Source organism: Aquila chrysaetos, chromosome Z (genome assembly GCF_900496995.4).
Source record: "Aquila chrysaetos chrysaetos chromosome Z, bAquChr1.4, whole genome shotgun sequence".
NCBI lineage: Eukaryota > Metazoa > Chordata > Aves > Accipitriformes > Accipitridae > Aquila > Aquila chrysaetos.
The window spans coordinates 77,971,210-77,995,797 of NC_044030.1; the positions used below are offsets into that span (position 1 = coordinate 77,971,210).

General features: G+C 44.9%; 1 protein-coding gene across 4 annotated transcripts in view; it reads left to right on the plus strand.

Annotated features, from left to right (window-relative positions):
• KIF24 (kinesin family member 24) overlaps positions 1 to 16,368 on the plus strand; it is a 33,323-nt gene extending 16,955 nt beyond the window's left edge. For all 4 annotated transcript variants that reach the window (XM_030003964.2, XM_030003965.2, XM_030003963.2 and 1 more), the window contains 7 exons: positions 1,406 to 1,527; positions 3,133 to 3,238; positions 5,939 to 6,010; positions 6,246 to 6,355; positions 7,263 to 9,704; positions 10,630 to 10,723; positions 13,016 to 16,368. In XM_030003964.2, the coding sequence (XP_029859824.1) occupies positions 1,406 to 1,527; positions 3,133 to 3,238; positions 5,939 to 6,010; positions 6,246 to 6,355; positions 7,263 to 9,704; positions 10,630 to 10,723; positions 13,016 to 13,156 (3,087 nt within the window). In that variant the 3' untranslated portion in view covers positions 13,157 to 16,368. The remainder of the gene's footprint in view (positions 1 to 1,405; positions 1,528 to 3,132; positions 3,239 to 5,938; positions 6,011 to 6,245; positions 6,356 to 7,262; positions 9,705 to 10,629; positions 10,724 to 13,015) is intronic.
• The last annotated feature ends 8,220 nt before the right edge of the window (positions 16,369 to 24,588 follow it).

Genomic DNA, 24,588 nt, shown 5'->3' on the forward strand with positions numbered 1-24,588 from the left:
GCAAGGCTTCAGTTTTCCTTCCCTGCCTGGCTGAGCCCTGAAAGGGCACTGGCAAATTTTCCACATTGTCCTGCAGCAAGCAAGCTGGTTAAATCTGCTCTCTATTTAGGCTCACTTTGCATACTTTAATTCCGTTCTCAGTAAGGAAGTATAAATTACCAGTGCCTGATAGTGTAATTGACTCATTAAAACTGGCATGGTGTTGCCTGCTTATATTCCATTAAATTTTGTTCTTCATCTTCCTATTAACTCCAAGCTTCGGGACATGCTTGTGATGCTTCTGCAAATTAGAGTGTAAATTTGCTATATGGCTGATTAACACATTCCTCTGTATTATCACATTCCACATTACAGAATAGCTATTAAGTGACTTTATTCTTACAGGTATCTCAGCAAAAAAATAATTTGATATTGTCCACAGGCCCTTTTGAACACAGAAATGTCACTGGCTTGACTCAGGCTTTTGAATAGTCTGCAACAGATACATGGGAAGAGTCCTGAATACGTCCCTAGTTATTCACGATTCATTGATGTTGGCTTTGGTTCAGAAATTATCTGCATTTAGCACTAATAAAATGCTTGGGAGCTGCAGCAGTTGGTTATGTTGCTGGTTGAGAACTGGCCACTGAAAGGCATGATTAATGCACATCTGTCAACTGAGAACATATTGATTTTACTAGATATTATTTTAATTTGTTCTTACAAGCAGAAACAAAATTAATGACTGTTTTATGAATGCCCTGCTGCAGTTGCTGCTAGACTTTCTGTGACAATCTTTAAAAGTTTTCAAAAGAGAATTACCAGATTTGTATTTCGAAGGGGCGTTTGTCTTTCTGCCTTGCCTCTCTTCTAAGTTGTCTTGTGTTATTGTTGTATTGGGTATAATTGATGTTTCAACTTTGTTCCTTACTCTGGCATAATTTCTTTTAGTTATGGAAATGGAGAAAGGTTTTGGCACATTGTATTTTTTGTGTAACTTTCTGGATAACAGTACCATCTATTACATGAGAAAGTGAAATTTTAAAAGAAGGCTTCAAATAGTCAATCTCATGAGTCTCTTAGGTTATGTCTGCAGTCCTACTTTCTTTCATTGCTGCCATACTTTTGGTTTTAATTTTACAGTTTGGTTATTTTGCAAATCCGAATGAATGTGCGATGCAACAACTTCTTACCTGCAGTATGCTCTCTAAGCTCTAGTGTCACTGCAAGCAAGTCCACATACAAAGTTCTGAAAGGAACATTGGAAGGGATCCAGTTTAACTTAATATCTGCCTTGCACAAAATTTTAAGGCTGTAATGAACCATTCCTCCTAATGTTTCCTCTTCTTAGGAGGACAAGATCGCTTTCTGAGAGGTTGTGTTTTTATTTACAATTTGCTTCAGTGTTGTCCCCCTGATTTTGCAGGTGATTTTGAAGGGGGGAAAAGAACGTAGCACAGGAGCTACTGGAGTCAACTCAGATTCCTCTCGATCTCATGCTATCATCCAAATCCAAATTAAAGACACAGCCAACAGGACGTTTGGAAGGTAAGACTAGAAGTGGGAGTGCTAAGGGCTGATGACTAAGTCAAGCCCAGGGACATGCAGGAGGCAAACAAAGAGGAGGTGTTGAGTTAGTGGACAGCTGTGAGTTAACTCAGAAGGTAGAGCTCAAAGAGACTTTGAGAAGTTTCACAGTCCTTTCTCTGTTCCCAGGGAGAGCACTTAAGCCACATCTGTGAGAGCTTTGCCAAACTTGTTTGTAAAAATTTCCAGCGAACGGGTTTGGCAATCAAATCCATCCCTTCATCTTCAGTGTTAGAAAGCTTTTCCTGTCTGATGTTAATCTGGCTAAAGGTAGATGTCTGCAATGGGCATATCCACCTGTGAGCTCATCACCTTTAAAGTCAGTAGAAAGAAATGGTAATTCCTGGGATCAATTTCGTGCCATTCTGCAGAGTCACCTAAATTAGGTCAGATGGATTTGCCCCTCAAAGCACCTCTGTCCTGTAATTGACTACAATGGGAGCCTGGGATGACTAGCTCAGGTGGAGATGATTCCATTAGAGATGTTCGCCTTTGGTCAGAGGAATCGTAGTACCTCACATAAACCTCCCTGATAATTTGAGAGTGTGACACTGATGCTATCTGCAGCAGACAAAAAGAGAAGTTTACTTCCTCTTGTAGCAGCCATTTTATGTATTTGAAGACTGTAATTGTGCCTCTTCTCAGTCATCTTTTCTCCAGACTAAACAACCCCAAGAAATAGGTCTGAGGATAGAGGTCTAGGTATCTATATTACTGCTGACTGTCAAAAAATCACGCTGACGCACCATTCCAGCAACTACCATGCAGTCTTGCTTCCCAGGATCTTATTTTAAATACAAGGCAAAATGGGAGAGCCACAAATAGTGGAGAGAGGAAAAGCCAGAGCAGGCAGGCTTAGAAATAGAAGTGTATGTGGTTATGCGGGTGTGGCATGTCTGCCACTTTTTTTGTTACGGAAAGTGAGGTGGAGCTGGAGTGGGGAAAGGATCCCAAGATATGCCAATAAGAGAAGTCAGGGCTGTTGCAGGAAAAGAAGTGGGGCACAGACAAAGATACAGTGCAACAGTCAGAACAGCAGCTGGCACCCAGAGCTAGGCAATGTGAGAGGGAGTAATGGAGTTTTGTGGAAGGAAGGGACAAGGAACACTGAAAGCTCAGTGTATTACTTACTACACTGGAAATTTCTGTTCATATTGCCCTGAATTCCCATTTGACAGGGCAGTTGGCTGTTTTACCTGGAAGGAGAATCAAGAAATTTACAGTTCTTTAACTATGTTCTAAGGAAGCTGCAAGCATAGTGATTATTTGGAGATGAATGTGTTGCACTTTAAACAGCTTATCCGTTAAACTGCGGGGCACTCTCATCACATGCAATTACACTTTCTATTATGATTGTGTTAGGGCCAAGATGCTCTGACACTGTTCCTGCTGCTATGCTTATTTTGTTGCCTCAGATATTTCCAGTGGGTATTTCTTTTTATTCAAAAGTAGTTGCTGCTAATCATTCTTCTAAGGTCATGTGTTGCAGCCTTCTGGTTTAAAAAAGAAAAATGGGGGGGGGGGGGGGGAAAGCCCCTAAGATAAACGCAACTTTGTTTTTTCTAGGATATCATTCATTGACTTGGCTGGCAGTGAAAGGGCAGCTGATGCCAGAGACTCAGATCGACAAACAAAAATGGAAGGAGCTGAAATAAACCAAAGTCTTTTAGCAGTAAGCTACTAGCATCTCTGGGGAAGGTTTTGTATTTAATTATTAGCATGTGTTTTAGGATAAAAATGAATGACAGAATAATATATGTATGTATTCCATGGAGGGGAAAAAATAACCAAAGTACTAAGTGTGTCCATTTTAATCTATCTCATGCCTGAAAGACAATTTCAGATGGAGATTTTGTGGTGAAAATAAAGTCTTTTTAATCCATTCTTACAGCCAGCCAGGTAAACACAGCATGGAGAATGTTACGTATAGTATAATAAGTGTCCCATATTTTATATAGAACTTTTCGTCCTTTTCGCTTTCAGGGAATATTGGCTTGGGATTGCCGTATTTGTTTCATAAAAGCACATCTGTTCCTGCTGGTTATTTTCACCACTTGAACTCAGATTTCTCTTTCAAATCAGGAGTAAAGGACTTAAATACTCAAGAGCATAGAAACTAGCAGCTCAGCGCGGGGGGCGGGGGCAGGGAAGGAACAGGAAGAAATGTGCTCAGTGCAAACTGTCTTTTACAATTATATACAGTTACGTGAAGAGGGACAAGGAGCAAAGAAATGCCATCTAAGATAAAGCAGAAGTGCCTCTAAGTACAAACTGTACAGAAGGCTTTGCACCTCCTTTAATTCAAATGAACGAAGCTCACTGGTGACCAAGGGCTTCTCTAAGTGAGACTGAAGGTGATAGGCAATCAGTATGAGTCAACAGTGCAGAAGTTAATGCACACAACCTGTACCTCTTAGTGTGCTGTAAATAGGAGGTGGCTTGCTCTGTTTTGAGAATGTAGAATGTTCTTTTGCACAGAATATTAGCATTCATACTGGGAGATAGCCTGTAAAGTGAATGTTTTTCTGTAGTTCATGCTTTCTTGAGTACTTGCTGGTGAGTAACCGAGTGGCATGCAGAGTCAGGACCTGAATAGAAAGGATTCCTGAGAAGTGAGTATTAATGTAAGCTCATGAAACTCTTTTAAAAGGAACTTTAGAATCAGAATGTGTGTATTTTTGGTATTGTGTGAAGCTGAGTAAATACCTAGGCAGTCTACAAGTAGTGACTGAATTAATTATAAAAGGCATCTTTGACTAAGTCTGCATGACCTGCAGCCTGTAAAACCTAGCTCTGTCCTCAATGATCATAACACTCTCTTCAGGCCTGCAAACACATGAAGTTTGAAGTTTGCTGCTGGTTTGAATATTCATGTTGATTTCAAGTAGAAGATATTCAGATACTGCAATTATGAGAAGCAGAATAAAAAATGAGAATAGTTTGATCTCTTACTTGTAAAGGTGTGATTTTTAATAAAATGCAGTAAAAGTGAGAAATAAATGTCATTTTAAGTGGGTGTATGTAGAATGTAGTAAGGCTTTAAATGTAGAAAGGCTGCTTCAGGCTAGTATCACCATGACAATGCTGTAATCTGCTTATTTTTCCTTTGATATTTGCTGTAAATGACTTGTCTCATGGCTATACAGTCCATTTCTGCCAGTTTTAGAGAGCAGCCAGGCTTGATATGGAGTCTGATGCTATTGTGCTTATTCCAGTGGAAACACGGCAAAAAAGTGCACATCTTTGAGTTTGAATATGACCTCTTTTTCCAAGGCTGGTAATAAATCAGAGGATGTTTCTTCAAGACTACAGGCTACCTCTGTTGATGGTTATTAACAATTAGAAGATCTATTGAGATCTGTGAAAGGCATGGGTGTAGCTAGCTGCTCATGTTCTGTCAGTTTTAATGGGATTTCTGTGGCTGTATCTCCACTCCCTGGGTAGTCTGTTGTTTCATTCTCAGTGTTTTGTGTATAGTTCTTATTAGCCTGTCAAAGGTCACAGTAACATGTTCGTTTAGACAGATGGGCTGTATCTATAATACCTTCTGAGCATGGGCTTGAACCTGGACTTGAACCCAGCTCCCCCCACAGCTAATTGTTTGGTGCTGGTCCATGCTCTCCCCTTTGGTTGGGTTTGGCACATTGCACCGGTGTTTAGAGGAAATGGCTTGAGATCAGCTGCCTTCTAACACAGCCCAGTGTACCCACGCATAGATGGGACATCTAGACTGCAGATTATAGTCAGTATGAGGAGGAATATGCACCTATTAGCTTGTGCCATCTCTGACAGAGGTATGAAAATGCTGCCAGAGTGGCGCAAGAAATTTGCACTGCTGTTGTCCAAAGTGTTGGGGTATTTTCGGAAGAAGAAAAGCTTCTAAAAAAGAAAGAAATTTGTAAGAGATGGAGCTCAAAAAGCTCTGTTCTTAGGGTACACCTGCCCTACAAGCTGCTGCATAGTCTGGGGTACACCTAATCTGGCTTCAAACTAGTTAGCTGTGGTGAAGGCAGCAGGAGGTCCACAGTAGTGTGGAGCTCTATGTGTGCTAAATGTGTGTATTTATCCAGCTTCTTGGGTTTTGTTTAGCCCACAGGGTCATCAGGCAGGGCTAGCTGTGCTCTGTGCTGCAGCTTTGCTCTCTTTGAGTGCAGCTAAGCTGCTGCTGCTAACTGAACTAGCTGAAGCTGGCTGTTCATGGCTGTGGCAGTAGCAAACTCCCCTTGAAAGGGACATCACACAGTAGGAGTCAAAGGTGCAGCAGGGAAATAGTATATTCATAGGTTAGGTTTGATGCAATTCAGTTCCTTGCCAGTGTGTGATTGATATGTTTTTCCCTCTCTGTTTTTATCTTTTTTTTTTCTTTTGATAGCTAAAGGAATGCATTCGGGCATTGGATCAGGAACATGCGCATACTCCTTTCCGGCAAAGCAAATTAACTCAGGTAAAACAAGCAGACAGGCAACAGCAGAGGTTTCCCTGAGGAGGACAAAATAAAATAAAAAAAAAATTTAAAAAGGGCATAATTCAATAAGTGCTATTGAACTTGAAGAAAAAAGAAATGTGTAATTTTTGCAAACATTAATTTTAAAGGTAATCAGAGATCAAGGCCAACTACTAGTTCCCCCAGTCAGTACATGAATTGCTAAGAAACTTGGTTTTTTTCCTTCCAACCCTAGGTGCTAAAGGATTCTTTCATTGGCAATTCCAAGACGTGTATGATTGCCAATGTATCACCTAGCCACATAGCTACAGAGCATACCCTGAACACTTTACGATATGCTGACAGGTAGGTGATGAAATTCAATCTTGCCAAGGTGAAAAACACAAAGGAAAAAGTAATGTATGATGTTTGTGGTTACATTTTATGTTGGTTGCATTGGAAATGCAATTTTCACAATACAAATGAAATCCTTACCTGTTCCAACTCTTATATTTGGTCTTAAAATTCTCTGGGTCTTGCAAATCCTTTCTGATGATAGCTTTTAGTGATGAAAATACCACTGCACTCCCTGTAACTGCAAGACTACTAACCTCAGCAACCAAAAGTTTTGTTTTAGTTTTGTATTGTAGTTCTGCCTAGAACGTGTGCAAGTCCTTCACCCTCCCTCCTACACAGGAGGAGGTAAATTACAGGCTGTGCAGTGCTGGGGTTGAGAGGACAAGAGATGCTTAAGGGGAAGAGTAGTAAAGGAAACAGTTGAGGGGATTGGGTGATAGCAGTTAAAGCAGCTCTTCACAGTTGCACTGATGAGTCTGATCCAAGAGCACTGTAGCTCTTTTACACATATCACCTGAGCTAATTAGCCCCACTGCAACTATTCCAACGGCCCTAGTTTGTGTCTTGTGGGACTCTATGATGTGCTGTAGAGAGTACTAGCTTGTCTGGAGCTGGCACTGTGCCATGCTGCATTATAAAGTGTGGAAATGCAATCCCCTTAAATTGAAACAGAGGCCATCTTCACTCATTTGACCTGTTATGCACTGCTCAAGGAAGCACTTGGAAATACCTTTCCAGACACTGAGGCATTTTTGCAGAGGGGGTTTGATGCCTGCGTGGATCACTGACAATTAAAACAGAAATCATGACATTGAATCTGGTGTTTAGACTTAATGTGTGAAAGCATTATTTTATACTGAAGACACTGTTATTTATCTGAAAGCATGACATCTTCTAAAGCCAGCCTCATTTACAGGGTCAAAGAGCTGAAGAAAGGGATTAAATGTTCAACCCCTGTCACAAACAGGCATCGGACAGCTGGAAATGTATCTCCAAAACGTGTCCAAAACTCTCTCTCTCTGCCACCTGGGGAAAAGAGCTCTCCAAAGAAAGTGAAGCTAGGCCTCCAGCATCCCTCAAGTGCTACAAAAACAAAGGCTTGTCCTGCAGCACTCCAGCCACCAAGTGTCCCTTTTACCTCTACCCCCAGGGGAATCAACAAAGGACATGCCTACAAAGGAAATCCCAGCTCATCGTGGTTCCACCACACTAGCCCAGTTAAGGGAGTCCTACGGATAGCACACCCCCTGAAGAAGAAAACTGATGACCTGTCCCCCCACTCTGAAAAGAACCCCACTGCAAAGGATTTCATCATCAAAAATGCTGCCATGGCAGAAACAAAAGAGAGTGGCCAGAGAGACAAGTACATGCAAGACAGACCACCTGTCCAGTGCCTGAAAGTCCAGACAGTGCAACCTGTTCAGAAACAGCTTGTTTCTAGAGATGATTTTTCCTTTGGAGATGGAAATCTGCCTTCCGATGGCAGACAGGAATGGGGAAACGCCTTTGCTAAACAATGTGTTGAACCCTGGACAAATCTGCCTCCATTTCAGAAGGAAAGGGAAGAGCATTTACGTCTTTATCACCAGCAGTTTCAGCAGCCACCTATTCTACAGCAAAAATTGAACTATCAAACTCTCGAGAGGTTTTTAATGCAATACAAGCCCCAGGAGATTCAAGTGAAGCAGGAGCTGAGCCGTACTCCCACAGAAATACAGAGCAAAGAGGGGATGCAGCTGGAAGATCTGGATGACAGTGATTTCAGTGAAGATTCTTTCTCACCTGTCTGTAGTCAAAAGAGCGTGAAAAGGAGAAACACCAACAAATGCAGTCAACATTCATTTTTCCTTCATCAAAGAGAACAAGGAAATGAAGAAGACCAAAAAGGCCAAAAGCGACAGGATTTATTTTTTAAATATGCAATACCCACTCAAGAACATGAACTAGATGACAGCTGGGATTGTAGTGAGGGCAGCCCAAAGACAGAGGAATCCATTAAAAATGCAGGCTGCAGCAAAACTCCATCAGACTGGAGCTATGACTTAACTATTGAGTCCTCTCCAAGCAATACTGCAGAAAAACCTTACTGCCTGCAGGAAGATCCTGCTTGTAACTGGAAAAATGGTAATGATTTCCTAGCTGATCACAAACAGTACAAATCCAAACACAGATGTCTTGTTTACTCCAGTAAAGCCACCTTAACTCCAGAAAAGGGTGCTTCAAACTCATATGTTTCTCCTGTATTGAAATCAGGAACTCCAGAGTGCAAAGAGATTGACTTCCAGCATGAAGCGAAGGAAGAATCCACTTTGGATAGACAGGCTGCCCTTGCAGGAGATGTAAAATGGAAAGCTCAAAAAAATGGAGTTAACCACTGTGGATCTTCCAGTTGTTCCTCAGAATTCACTTCTGAGCTAATGGCCCCTCTCACGGTATCCCTTCTCGACTACAAGAAAACAACTGATACAGAGAAAGTGTCTCCTAACCATGAGAAGTCCCCCTGTGTGAAGCAGATGTTGGACAAGAACATACATAGCTCCCAGAATAGGTTTGAGGAAGAGGGCTGGCAGTGTACGAGAAGCAGAGCTCTGACGGACAGCATGCTGGAACTGGGGGAGCAAATGCGTCGCGGTGGAAGACACTGCGCCCTGCTGCGTTCCCCACAAACAGCGGACAAGTGGCTTTCACCCACCTGCTGTGATGTGAAGGCATGCTGCTGCCTTCTGGGCTCAGGTTCACCAAAGCAAGGAGTTGTTCACAGTTTATTTGTTGGATGTGACCCGACAGAAATATCCGCAACTAAATCCACAGGCTCCAGGGGAGACAGAGACGGTGGTTCGTTTCTCAGTAACTCAATGTGCAAAGAATACTCAGGTGGCAGACACTGTGATGCTGATGTTAAAGATAATACTGGTAATTCAGGAGAATCTAACTCAAATCAAGGATCTAGTGTTGAGCCCGTGGCTCAGGAAATAAATGCTGACATACCTGAAAAGAGCTATTTTTCAGGTGCCTCATGCTTTCTTAGTGTGGGCCATACAGATTACAGAGTCCAGTCCCCCTCTCACGAAAGCAGCCTGCTGTTGCAGCCCAAGTCAGGACTGAGGAATGAGGACTTCAGTCATTCTGAAGACCCAGCCAAGTCAACGTTCAGCAATGAGGAGATAGGGTTGCTAAAAAACAAGTTAATGCAGAGTATTTTTACACAAGAGACTTTTTCTGCAGATTCAGGATTTGCAATCAAAGATACTAAGCCATTAGCAAATGTAAAGAGCCCCTCAGGCATGTCCAGCAGCAGCTCTCCGAGTGCTACATCAGAGATGGGAAAATGGCAGAGGGAAGCCCTAGAAAAGGCACAGTAAGTCTTGTTCATCACTGAAGTTTGTCATGAAGCTTAGAAATTCTAGACATGTGATACATTTGCCTTTATTTGTATATCATACTCGTATGTACTTCAAAAACCGACGGGAAATCAATCTATGAAATAATTATTTAATAAGATTAATGGTAATTTATAGTCATTATCTTATAAATATATGATTGCTTGTTATTTAGTGATATTTTAAAATCTCACAGGAAGCCAATTATTCTATTAGAGCTTCCTCGGATAATGATAGAGGAATTAATATTATAATACAAATTGCAGCTCTCAGTAACTAATTGGCTTCCTATAAACTGTAAAGTACCTAGAATATACCAAAAGGTCCCATCAAGAATCTGGTGATAGCTGTTCCATCCCTATGGAAGGAAAAACAGCTAGAGCAGATGGGCAGTCACTGAAGATGTAGGTGTAAAGCTTCATAGTACTATGAGCTGCCACTGACAGCTCCCAAGGACTGGACTGCATTCACATGACTGAAAATATGTTGTTGGTCAGAGAAACTTGCTGACAGGAACGAACAGCAGCACTGCCTTCCCGCTCTGCCTATTTTTCACCAAAATGACCTACAACCTCACGGTTGTAAGCCATTTCACCAATTAATTAGACAATTTTTTTGCTCCTGGATTTCCCTGTGGTAAAAAGCAGTATGTGCCCCTGTGCTGTTTATGCTAACGAGAGGCTGTGGTCACTCCTCTCTGAGCAATCCTGTCACCAAGGTTATCTTTAACGCTAAACCAATACAATCCACTGGTGCACTGGTGTGCACTTTCTGAATGCCAGGGACACCGGACAGCAAGGCTTCTTGTGGGGTATTCCTCCTTCTGAAGGTTTATTGAGGCCAACAGTAGTTTTAGGTAGCACAGCAGGCTGTGTAACCAGTGGTATATTTTATGTTAATCAGGCAGGACGTAATTCGGGCCCATCAGCAGCAGCTGGATGAAATGGCATCTTTGTGCTTCAAGGAAGAGTGCTTGATAAATCAGATAGCAGCAATGGTAAGATGACGATTTCAGTGTCCATTGAACCTGCATAAATTAATCTTCGATATTACTAACTTGAATTAGTGACGTGACATTCCTCATCAGTTCTTCCTCTCATTCCCAGAGTCCTAGGAGAGGCCACTCATTTTCAGTACCTGTTGTGTCTTTGCCAGTCTCCACACTGCTGGGTCCTTGGGGGAGAAGGAGTCTGGTGGGCCAACTCTGAACCACTTGTCTCTGATAAAACAGCTTTCTATTATCTTGCATCATGGGTACCAGACTGTACTAAACAAGTGTCTTTCCAGGTGACGTTTTTCTCCTTACAGGCTGGAGCAAGTAAGTCAATACCACAGAGAACAGCACACCCCTAAAGCATGACACTGGGATGTCGCAGTTGGTGGCCTAGTGCCACATTGCCTCTTCCTTCTGGGAGTCACTTGCCTACCACACTGCAGATGTGCCAAGCCCTGGCTCCACTCACTCCAATGCTCTAACCACTGTGACTTGTGCCCTCACAGGCTCTTGACTTTTATCACTCAAGTGTTTCTTGGCTTATCGTTGTCTTGGATGGCAGTAGTGTAGGCTAGACTAAAGACTGGCACCTGCACAGCCCCACTGCTAGCCAGGCAATCCCAGGTCTGTTTCTCCTGCATCCAGATAGACGCATGTCACAGCTGTGTGAGAAGTCTCATCTCTCACCCAGACTATTTTAACATTTCCCAGTGAGAACCTCCTGCCTTCCCAGTTCCCTCATCTTATCAATAAAGCCAAGCTCCATTACTGCATTACATTATCAAACCATTTTAATTCCTATCACAGTTCATATCTGAAGTACATTTGCAGGGACTCTTGCCTCAGGGATTTCAGAATGGAGCCACCATGGGGCTTATTTGCTGTGATTTCCAGCAGCATGTGATGTTTTACCTGATAACATATAGTAGTTCACAAAGCAGCACAAGAGCCATAAACTGTATTAGTTTTGTGGCAGAGAATGCAGTGATACAAAGCAATCTTTTATTTTTTTATTTTTAATTTCTTTAAAACCTTTTGAGATTGTTCTTCCTAAGTCTGTTAGTCACTGGACACCAGCGACACCCCTCACCCCTGCCCTCCCCCCCATTTATTTGCCCCTTGCAGCAAGCAATCATTTTCTGGCTAGCAGAATTATGACAAGCTTGCCAGGCCTCCCAGCACTGTGCAAGTAACCTATATCCTGCAGTGTTATTTCACAGCATGACCTTTCTTTGGGCATTGGACTTCCCGTATCAGTTTCTCTCCTTCCACTTTCAGATGGCTGCATCTTCTCCAGCCATGAAAATTTGGCTTCAGGAGAGACTCCTGTCAAAACCAGCCACATACTGAACCAAGCAGTATTTAAAGTGCTTAAGAAAAATACGCCATGGCAGCTGGGCTGGTCTTCATTACAGTCCTGATGTCCCTGCAAGACAAGGATACAGTGCACGAGATAACTGGAGTCCTGCCAAATAAGCTTTTGAGTGATTGATTTTCATGCGGTGGCAGTTGAAGTCCCTAGCCCTGAGGATGTTGACACCTCCCAGCTTCCTAGGCACTGACCTGTGAACAGAGGTACCAAACTCTGTTCTCAGCTGGAAAGCCAAGCAAGTCTGAGGTCCTGCCTTATTAATACAAGCCCTACTGAAAAATAACTGCCTCCAGTTTTAATCACAGTTTCATATCACTTTTTAACCATGTGGCAGGGTGCTATGGAAGCTATAGTTCCCTTTCGCTGAGTCTATATATGCTGCTGCTATTTCTCATGTCAGATCTAGCAGACCTGTGGCCATGCAGGAGTTGGACTTGCCCTGTGACCTGATGTGAAATAACCCCTTCTGTCTCCCAGGAATGGGCTATTATGTCTGATCAATGAGTGGCCCAACTCACCGTTTATTTTCATGATTGCTAGGTCCAACACAAGAAGTGTCAGGAGCAGAGTTCAGTACATTGTAAAACTGGATGTCAGATGACCGGTCCCTATACCAAATGTTTGAAAAGCTAACCAGTGTAGAAGGGTGGTAACAGGTGCTTTATACATTTTTATTTTTAAACCGTGGTATTACCTGTAATTTCACCAACAGATAAAACTACCCGAGTAAGTTAACCTCAGTATTTAGAGTCATTGACCTCTGTGAGGGTCAGGACTTTAATAGGGAAACACTGATTTAATCTGCTACACTGCAGAATGGAAAACATGCTTTTATGCACTGCTGCAGTGCATAAAATATGCTGATTTTCTCCAACCTGCTGCTACCGTTGTTCCCTAAACTTTTCTTTTGCCTTCCTCACCAGGATTTTCAGAGTTTCATGACCAAGCTGGATGAAATCTTGGTGCTGAAGTCAAAGTGTATCCAAACGATGCGAGCCCAGCTTCAGCTCTATTTAGCCTCTCCTGGCACTGACATGTCCATGCAAACACCTCCGCCAGTTTAGACCTTCTTTGCTTACACATGCAAAAGAACAGCTATGGAAACAGCCAATGTTTCGCCACACTTGGTGCTGCAGAGTGTGGGTGGGTAGGGGGATAGCTTTTGGTTTGATGTTTGTGATGAGTGTGTGTTTTAGATAAGGATGGAGAGAATTCTGAGCAAATGAGAGATGACTACTTGGCACCGTAAGCTTTTGTATTTCCTTAATACCAGTAAGCCATGTTCTTAAGAATAATAATTCAGCAGCCTTTAAATATCTCACCAAGCAGCAGACAGTCCTGTCCACAGTATTCATGGCAGCTTCTCACATGTTAAAGGCACTTCGGTGTTGCCAAGAAAATGAGGAGGAAAGAAAAAACCACTTTGAAGCCAGATACAGGTCTGAACAGAAATGCTCAAAAGCTATGCAGAAAAGTGTTTGCAAACAGAAGCCAGGAAAGAGAGACGAGCCACTGTTTGTTAAGCACACTAATGTAACTAGACTGTAAGTAAATGGAAGTCAAGGCAGGGCAAGAAGTGCTGTCACTTTCAGAAGAAGGAAGGCTGTCATCACATTTGTTCTTTGCTTGGGATGATGACTCCAAAGCTCCTGAAAGAGGTGGGTTAAATCATGGGTAATGAGTGGGGTAGTAAGGACTTTGCACCAAAGCTTCATCTAGCATGTTAATAAGCATGTGGGTTTCATACCTGCTGCCAACAGTGAGAGGCCAACAGCTTACCTGCTGCAAACAATGTCTGATCTCTGCACTATGGCACAGCTGTAGAGCGCTCATCGTCTGGACTGACAGAACGGATTTTTCACATCAAAAGAGGGTCTGGTTAGAGGCAGTAGGATGTCAGAAGCTGCCAACAGTGCTGTTATGTGAAGCTGGTAGTTGAATCAAGAACTACAGAACGATCAGCTGGAGCCCTGTAAAAGCTCCGCTGCTGCATGCATCATGACTGAACCACAAAACAAGTCCACTTGCTGAAGCCACAAGTGACCTTGAAACGTGCTCAGCTGACAATGTGCTGTGTGAGCGCTCCCACTCCAAAATTAGGGCTGTCACAGCACATTCGGCCATCTTGGCGTCTCCTCAGTAATGCCTGTAGTAGCTCCGTCAAAGCCTGCTCAGTAGCCAGAAATGCCAAGGGTAAGGGAACACTGCTGTCTGACCAGCTGTGAGTTTTACTGCCTGCTTCTTCAGCTGCCCCAAGGAGCCCAGGTTTGGCTGAACAGCCATACACTAATTGTAGTGACACTTGGTTATCTGGGTTGCATATTTGGTGCAAATGTTCCCAGGAATGTCACACAGCATAGCCCTGGGGAACAGAAGTGCAAGGGGTGGACTTGTCTCAGTAGAAGAAAGCCCTACATCAGTGCCCTGACTATTGGGGTTTTTTTAGCACTGGTTAGTCTCCATCTTGCAACTGAGACTGGATTACTCTGTGGAGCAGAGAGCAGTCCCTCCAGGGTCTGAGTTTATGAGTCTCAAGGTGGTTCCTGTGTCCAGGCTACAGGCCAGAAGCAAGTCACACCTGAACCCAGGTCTCCCCTTTCAGAAGCCTCCCCACCCTGAGAAATGAGGCTTCTAGGAGCAAGACTCTTAGTGTCAGCAGTATTTTGGTATTTGTGCACAGCACAGAACAGTCATGCTTGACAGCCACCAGAGAGCTTTAAAGCAGTGGGACACCCAGCGCCTTGTTAAAACCATGGAGGGAAGAGCAGGCATTAAACTGAGCTTTCCCTTTAGAACAAGCAACTCTTAGAAAGCCTCCCTCCACCTCCTAGGGCCAGAGAGAGCTCTCCCGTGCATAAGGTGAGGAGAACAAGTTGCAGTTGGGTAGTCCTTGTACCTTCTGAAAGCATAAATGAAAGCACTTAGAGCAGTTTCCCCACCACTTTCTCAGCAAGCACACACAAATGGCTATTGGAGAGCTGCTGAGAAGTTTTGCAACTTCATTTGGAGCTGAGGAAATGGTTGGGCTGTAGTATATGTGCACAGGTCACAGGAAAATGAGATGTCCAGCCAGTAACACAATGCTAGGGAGGGAAACTTTCCTCCACGTACTCTAACATCTGGGAGACCAGTACTGGTTAATTGTACTTTCAGGTTTTTTTAAAGAGCACCTCAGCAAAGTACATTCACAGGCATTTTCAGTCCCAAGCTGGCCATTTCTAAAGCAACACACAAGGAAGAACCATTCGCACAACCAGTGGTGCCATGTCCTAACCTCAGTATTTTCAGCAGTAGTTGTAACGAGACAGATGAGCGACCAAAAATCTCCATGAGCAGAGGAAATGGGAGTTAAGTCAGCTACCAAATTTGAGCCACCTGTGAATCCCGTCTGGTCTACTGTGCAAAAGGCAAGTCTGTCTGGCAGATCTAAGCCCCAATGCAAGTTCCCAGAGCAGGAACTATTTGTTCCCTGGAGGAATGGTAAGGAACACTGAGAAACAACAAATAAACAGAACAACAACAAAGTGGTTTTCCAAGGTCTGATAATCTTTTCTAAACTGGAGCCATCCAGCCAATCCACAAGACTATGCCTTGTTAAATGTGAGATTTTATTATGAGTCTGTTCTCAGAATTTTATTTTTCCCTACTGAATGTGAGACTTGACTAAAATAAAAAAAATAAAGCAGCCCTGGCTGTGAAAATCCACCCATCCTTGGCAATAAAAGGACTACAGACATGCTTGAAGTGCTTCATGTCCAAGAGATACCAAAACTGGGCTCCTAATATGCAACGGAAACTACCAAAGCTGTTGTCAAAAACTGTAATGTTTTTCTCTCCACTCTTAAGGTTATTACCTAGATGCTGCTTTAATTCTTGTGTGAAAATGTGCTAAATGAGCATTTTAAAAGTGTCATCCTCTTCTTCCTGTTTGATATTGCACTGACACCCGATATGAACAGTTTTTATTTCAACTTGAGGAACATATGTGAAACTGTTTGTCTTTACAGCAGTCTAAGAGATCAAGAGAGCCTGGCCCTGTACAATCAAATAAATACAGAACTAAAATTGGTTCACTTTTGGATTCAGGTTCAACAAAGACTATTAATGCTCATGGCAGCATGCTTAATATTTTATTTGAATAACTGACATTGAATTTTATTTTAAATTCAATTTACTACAGAACTCTGGTAAAATTTGAAATAAATATGATCAAAACACCCGTCTGTTTGATTGCAAAAGATTAAATGGAGTTGGGAATCAGTATGAGATCCCCTTCACACCTGGCCTGGCAATGTAGCTGGTGTTTCAGAAGCTGTCCGCCAGCCACACGCAGCCAACCTGAGCAGCCTGCGGCAGCAGGAGCAGAACCACCCTTGCGCCAGGTTTTGCTGCACCGCTGGCAGAAGCTGGTGGTCTCCCCAGCACAGAGAGCTGCCCGGCCACAGGCTGTGCAGAACAGCTGCTGACTTGAGCTCTGGCAGAGCCAAGCTGCTGCAGGAGCCACAAGGCCGGCCAAAGAAAGCTTCGGGGCGCACTGCAGCCCTGGGGCATGGGGGCATCTGCAGCCCCCCGCTGCCTGACAGACTGTAGGATCCCAGAAAGAAGTCACCCTCAAAAGAAGGCAACGACCACAGCAACACCTCTCACCCCACCAGGTCTCCAGCCACATGCACGCAGGCAGAGTGGGAGGCCTCAGCTGCCGTGCGGGCAACTGACAGCTCTTCAGTGTCAGTCCTTACCAGGCTGCTGCTGTCCAGGAACCATCAGGAGGCAGCTCAGGGGGTCTTCTGGCTCAAAGCACAACTGCAAATTTTGGCTCTACCTCTACACTTCTCCTCACAAGCCTTTCCACCAAGGTACCCAGACCTCAGTACCCAGCAGCAGCTAGCACAAGAAGGCAGAACAACCTCTGTTATTGTTAAAGCAGTGCCAAGTGCCAGGTACATAAATCAATCTGATCTGAAAACCTAAGGAAAAGCCCTAAGGTCTCAAGTGTGACCAGGGATGCAGCCATCATCTCACCAGCTAGCAGCAGGGCAGAGCCCAGCCTCACAGCAGCTATCAACAGGACCTCCCCACATCCAGGCTGAGCTTTGTTCATAACTTGACAGGAGAGAACAACAGTACCAGAGCAACTAGCGATGCACAGCACCCAGAACAACATTCAAGTCTCATCACATTTTGGCACTTGTTACATGTTTCTTCAGAAGTGCCTCTCCCCTAATCCACCAGGTTAATCCCCTCACTCCGTGGTCTTTCCTTCTGTAAGAAGCCACCTGTGAGAAACATGCTTCCAGCCTTCAGCCACCCAGTGATGTCAGTCCAGAAACCTCACTGCTGAAGCAAGAGCAACACCAGCAGCAAAGACACAGACAGGTACATGTCTTTGGAAGGAGGAGACTAGCTTTACAGGTATCACTTCCCATCTTCACCTCTCTGCTCTCACCTCTACAACAGTCTCCATAAGCAGAGTGGTTACTGTAGTGGGGTTAAGAGCCAGATCCCGCAGGGGGACTGTGAAAAAACTTAACACACATTAACATCAACCAAAGAGATTATTTCATTCAGAGGTTTGGTCTAAATAGTTGTTTCTTCACTGGCAAGACTTCTTGCCCCTTCAGGACTGTCTAATACCAGACAGGGGCTTGCTTATTTCTGCTTTCTCAGAATTAATATCCAAACACCACAACCAAACGCTCTCAGCAGTGACAGTAAAGCAGTTTGAGTTTTGTTTTCCAGCTTTTCTGATTAATCAGGAACCCCATTTCCTTGTTTCAAACTGTCACATTTCTCACCTGGGAAGGAAAGCTGGGCAACCGCTTTACCTGTGCACCCAGAGGCAGCAGCTGCTGACCCACCAGCTGCTGAATGTCCACCTCAGACAAGTGTCCTAGTTTCAGCTGGGATAGAGTTAACTGTCTTCCTAGTAGCTGGTGCAGTGCTATGTTTTGAGTTCAGTATGAGAAGAATGTTGATAACACACTGATGTTTTCAGTTGCTGCTAGTAGTGTTTAGACTAATGTCAAGGATTTTTCAGCTTCTCATGCCCAGCCAGTGAGAAAGCTGGAGGGGCACAAGAAGTTGGCACAGGACACAGCCAGGGCAGCTGACCCAAAGTGGCCAACAGGGTATTCCATACCATGGGACGTCCCATCCAGTATAGGAACTGGGAAGTGGGGGCGGGGAATCGCCGCTCGGGGACTAGCTGGGTGCCGGTCGGCAGGTGGTGAGCAATTGCACTGCGCATCATTTGTACATTCCAATCCTTTTATTATTGCTGTTGTCATTTTATTAGTGTTACCATTATCATTATCCGTTTCTTCTTTTCTGTTCTATTAAACTGTTCTTATCTCAGCCCGTGGGTTTTGCTTCTTTTTTTCCCGATTTTCTCCCCCATCCCACTGGGTGGGGGGGGAGTGAGTGAGCGGCTGCATGGTGCTTAGTTGCTGGCTGGGGTTAAACCACGACAGTCCATTTTGGCGCCCAACGTGGGGCACGAAGGGTTGAGATAACGACAAACCTGACCAGAGCTCGTTAAAACAAATTTGTTATAAGCATTCATTATATTGGTCTAATAGTCGCTGGTCATTATGTTGATTTATGTGTTCTTAGAGTTGTTGCTCTGGTTTTTAAAGTTCTGTTATGCATCACCTCGCTTGCTGTATGTAGTCCCTCTTCTCCTGCTTATCATCCGGGGGAGGTGGATTAAGGTTTTTGCTTTGATGTATTGTATAACACTGGTTTATGGTATGATAAAGTCATCAGTTGTGGAATTAATCCGGTATTTGCACTCAGCATTGTCACCTTTATACTGCGGGAGCCATCTGTGAGAAACTATTAATAATTATACCATTTACCTTTCCTCCTTGGAAAACCAGTCTATGAGTGGGATACCTTTTTTCCCCTCTCCTTTCTCCTTCAGTCCAGTTACAATGGTGTTTGGGAATTTTGAAAAATTTGAATACTCTTGGGATGTTGATACCAGCACGGTCCTAGCCCTACTGCTGGGAATTAGCATGCTTCTGAATGTGGTTCAGCTCTTGTTTAAGGTTAAACAACTATTTAAGAAGATCACCCAGAGGTCTGCCCCGAGGCTGGATAATTATGAGTGGCAGGGTGTGTGGGGTAGTATGGGCAAGTACCTAGAAAAGTGGGCACCTCCAGTGTTTTGGAAATTCACCCCTGAACAAATGCAGAATCCAGAAGAACTAGTAAAATATTTGGAAAAGGTATGCTGTCACCCCGGCAGCTCCAGAGAGATACAAATCACTGCAACGTGCTGGGGCCTGGCCCATGCCTATCGAGCCCTGTTCGACACAACTCAGCACCCCCAAGGGGAAGAGAAGGTCTCTGGACCTAACAATAAAGCGATGAGCACTGCGGTCACCCAAACCCCGGCAATGGGCGCTGCGGCCCCTCCAGCCCCGGCGACGAGCATTGCGGCCACCCAGACCTTGGTGACAGGTACCGTGACCCCTCCAGCCCTGGCAATGAGAACTGTGGCTACCCAAACCTCAGCAACAGGCACTGCAGCCCCTCCAGCCGCGGCAACGAGCACAGCAGCTACCCAAACCTCGGCAATGGGCACTGCGGTCCCTCCAGCCCCAGCGACGAGCACTGCTGCTACCCAAACCTTGGCGACAGACGCTGCGGTTATCCAAAACCTGGCGAGCGATACTACAACTGAACCAGCGGATCAACCTGCACCAGTATCAGTTGCCCCCGTACAGAAAAAGAAATATAAAAAATCAGCTCGCTTAGCAAAGGATGAAGGTGAACCAGGGCCATCATGGGAACAGGAGGAAGAGGCAGAACCAGAGGTAATAACCCGGTCCTTATCCTTGAGTGAGCTGCGGGATATGCGAAAAGATTTTGGCCGCCGTATAGGTGAGCATATTATCACCTGGCTTCTCCGATGCTGGGACAATGGGGCTAATAGATTGGAATTAGAAGGTAGGGAAGCCAAGCAGCTGGGATCACTTGCCCGGGAAGGTGGCATTGACAAGGCAATTGGAAGAGGAACACAAGCCATCAGCCTCTGGAGGCGACTCTTGTCAAGTGTGAAGGAAAGGTACCCCTTTAAGGAAGATGTTATATGTCAATCAAGCAAGTGGACCACCATGGAAAAAGGTATCCAATATATGAGGGAATTAGCTGTGCTAGAGACGATTCATCATGACCCGGACAACCCACAATTACCCAAAGATCCAGACGAAGTCCAATGCACACGACCCATGTGGCGGAAATTTGTATGGAGCGCACCATCGTCCTATGCCAACTCACTGGCAATAATGACCTGGAAAGACGAAGAGGCACCGACAGATGAAGTGGCTCGCCAACTCCGTCAATACGAAGAAAATCTCTCCTCCTCCCTACAAGCCTGCACTTCGGCTGTGGAGAAGCTGTCCGAGGATTTCCAGCAATTCAAAGAGGATATGTCCTATTGCCCACCTGTAAGGACCAATGTCTCAGCTATTAGGAGTGAGCGCTCCTCTGCCCAAGAGAGAGAATATAGAAGGTACACACCGCGAGGTGCCCTGTGGTTTTACCTATGTGATCATGGAGAGGACATGAGGAAATGGGATGGAAAACCTACCTCGGTCCTAAATGCACGGGTACGTGAGCTGCGAGGAAAAACCACCACAAAAGGGGATTCTACTAGGAAAAATGCCGCTCCAGTTTCCAAACAGAGTAGAAGGGCTGATCTTATTTCTGATCCTCTTGAAGGGACTTCTGAGCCAATTTTACGAGAAGTGAATACCGGATACTCTGGCCAAAATTAGAGGGGCCCTGCCTCCAGCCAGGTGGAGGAAAGGGATAACCGGGTCTATTGGACTGTGTGGATTCGATGGCCTGGCACGTTAGACCCACAGGAGTATAAGGCGCTAGTAGACACCGGCGCACAGTGCACTCTAATGCCATCAAGTTATAAAGGGGCAGAACCCATCTGTATTTCTGGTGTGACAGGGGGATCCCAAGAGTTAACTGTATTGGAAGCTGAAGTAAGCCTAACTGGGAATGAATGGCAGAAACACCCCATTGTGACTGGTCCAGAGGCTCCGTGTATCCTTGGCATAGACTATCTCAGGAGAGGGTATTTTAAGGACCCGAAGGGGTATCGATGGGCTTTTGGTGTAGCTGCCTTGGAGACGGAGGGCACTGAACAGCTGTCTACCCTGCCTGGTCTCTCTCAAGACCCTTCGATTGTGGGGTTGCTGAGGGTTGAAGAACAACAAGTGCCAATTGCTACCACGACGGTGCACCGGCGGCAATATCGCACCAACCGAGACTCTGATTCCCATCCACAAGTTGATTCGCCAACTGGAGAGCCAAGGAGTGATCAGCAAAACTCGCTCACCCTTTAATAGTCCCATATGGCCCGTGCGAAAGTCTAATGGAGAGTGGAGACTAACAGTTGACTATCGTGGCCTGAATGAAGTTACGCCACCGCTGAGTGCTGCCGTTCCAGATATGCTAGAACTCCAATACGAACTAGAGTCAAAGGCAGCCAAGTGGTATGCTACAATTGACATTGCTAATGCGTTTTTCTCAATCCCTCTAGCAGCAGAGTGTCGTCCACAGTTTGCCTTTACTTGGAGGGGTGTCCAATACACTTGGAATCGATTGCCCCAGGGGTGGAAACACAGCGCCACCATTTGCCATGGACTAATCCAGACTGCACTGGAAAAAGGTGAAGCTCTGGAACACCTGCAATACATTGATGACATCATCGTATGGGGCAACACGGCAGAAGAAGTTTTTGAGAAAGGGAAGAAAATAATCCAAATCCTTCTGAAAGCCGGTTTTGCCATAAAAGAAAGTAAGGTCAAGGGACCTGCACAGGAGATCCAGTTCTTAGGAGTAAAATGGCAAGACGGGCGTCGTCAGATCCCTATGGATGTGATCAACAAAATAGCAGCTATGTCCCCACCGACTAATAAAAAGGAAACACAAGCTTTCTTAGGTGTTGTGGGCTTTTGGAGAATGCATATTCCAAATTACAGTCAAATTGTAAGCCCTCTCTACCAAGTTACCCGGAAGAAGAATGATTTTAAATGGGGGCCTGAGCAACGACAAGCTTTTGAACAAATTAAGAGGGAGATTGTTCATGCAGTAGCTCTTGGGCCAGTCTGGGCAGGACAAGATGTTAAAAATGTGCTTTATACTGCAGCTGGGGAGAATGGCCCTACCTGGAGCCTCTGGCAGAAAGCACCTGGGGAGACCCGAGGTCGACCCCTGGGGTTTTGGAGTCGAGGATATCGAGGATCCGAGGCTCGCTATACTCCAGCTGAAAAAGAGATATTGGCAGCATATGAAGGAGTTCGAGCTGCCTCAGAAGTGGTTGGTACTGAAACACAGCTCCTCTTAGCACCCCGACTGCCAGTGCTGGGCTGGATGTTCAAAGGGAGGGTTTCCTCTACACATCACGCGACTGATGCCACGTGGAGTAAGTGGGCCGCACTGATCACACAACGGGCTCGCATAGGAAATCCCAGTCGCCCAGGAATTTTAGAAGTGATCACGGACTGGCCAGAAGGCAAAGATTTTGGAATGTCGCCAGAGGAGGAGGTAACGTGTGCTGAAGAAGCCCCGCTGTATAATAAACTGCCAGAAAATGAGAGGCAATATGCTCTGTTCACTGATGGGTCCTGTCGCATTGTGGGAAAGCATCGGAGGTGGAAGGCTGCTGTATGGAGTCCTACATGACAAGTTGCAGAAACTGCTGAAGGAGAAGGTGAATCGAGCCAGTGTGCAGAGGTGAAAGCCATCCAGCTAGCGTTAGACATTGCTGAAAGAGAAAAGTGGCCAGTGCTCTATCTCTATACCGACTCATGGATGGTGGCAAATGCCCTATGGGGGTGGCTACAGCAATGGAAGCAGAGCAACTGGCAGCGCAGAGGTAAACCCATTTGGGCTGCCGCACTGTGGCAAGATATTGCATCCCGGCTAGAGAATCAGGTTGTAAAAGTACGTCATGTAGATGCTCACGTACCCAAGAGTCGGGCCACTGAAGAACATCAAAATAACCAACAGGTGGATCAGGCTGCCAAGATTGAAGTGTCTCAGGTGGACCTGGACTGGCAACATAAGGGTGAGCTATTTATGGCTCGATGGGCCCATGATGCTTCAGGCCATCAGGGAAGAGATGCAACATATAGATGGGCTCGTGACCGAGGGGTGGACTTGAGCATGGACACTATTGCACAGGTTATCCATGAATGTGAAACATGTGCTGCAATTAAGCAAGCCAAATGGTTAAAACCCCTGTGGTATGGAGGACGATGGCTGAAATATAAATTTGGGGAAGCCTGGCAGATTGACTATATCACACTCCCACAAACTCGCCAAGGCAAGCGCTATGTGCTCACAATGGTGGAAACAACCACCGGATGGCTGGAAACATATTCTGTACCCCATGCCACCGCCCGGAACACTATCCTGGGCCTTGAAAAGCAGGTCTTGTGGCGACATGGCACCCCAGAGAGAATTGAGTCAGACAACGGGACTCATTTCCGAAACAATCTCATAGACACCTGGGCCAAAGAGCATGGCACTGAGTGGGTATATCACATCCCCTATCATGCACCAGCCTCTGGGAAAATTGAGCGATACAATGGACTGTTAAAGACTACATTGAGAGCAATGGGGGGTGGAACTTTCAAACATTGGGATACACATTTAGCAAAAGCCACCTGGTTAGTCAACACCAGAGGATCTGCCAATCGGGGTGGCCCTGCCCAGTCAGAATTTTTACGTACTGTAGAAGGGGATAAAGTCCCTGTAGTGCACACAAAAAATATGTTGGGGAAGACAGTCTGGGTTACTCCTGCCTCAGGCAAAGGTAAACCCATTCGTGGGATTGCTTTTGCTCAAGGGCCTAGGTGCACTTGGTGGGTGATGCGAAAAGATGGGGAAGTCCGATGTGTGCCTCAAGGGGATTTAATTTTAGGTGAGAATAGCCAGAATTAAACTGTATGATATTAGTTGCTATATAACCCTGCTACTGTATGTTATCATTACTATAATTGTTATATGCTATATCCATAGTACTATAGTAAGAATCACTTAGATCAAGCAAGAAAAACTGTGATAAAACTGAGCGAAGCGCAGTAGTGATGGAACCAGAACTGACTCCAGCATGCAACAATCCAACGGTGCACACCATCCTCCTGCTGCGTCCAATGTCAACTGCTCGTCATACTGCACTGAAGCCCAACTCTGCTCTACCGACTGAGAGGACTTTGCACCATCCCTCCTGCCCAGAAAGACTGGTATGACGGATGGAGCCCAGAGTCAGGAACTAAATGAACTCAATGAACATTTAATGAACATAACCCATAAACTAAAAGAATGATATCTCTGTGTATGTATATATATATATATCTATATATATATATCATTGTTCATATGTCTCAAAGGGATGGAAAAGCTCATGATGATTGACCAGGATGTAACTAAAGGTATAGGAACTGAGCATGACGTCAATGGTATAGAA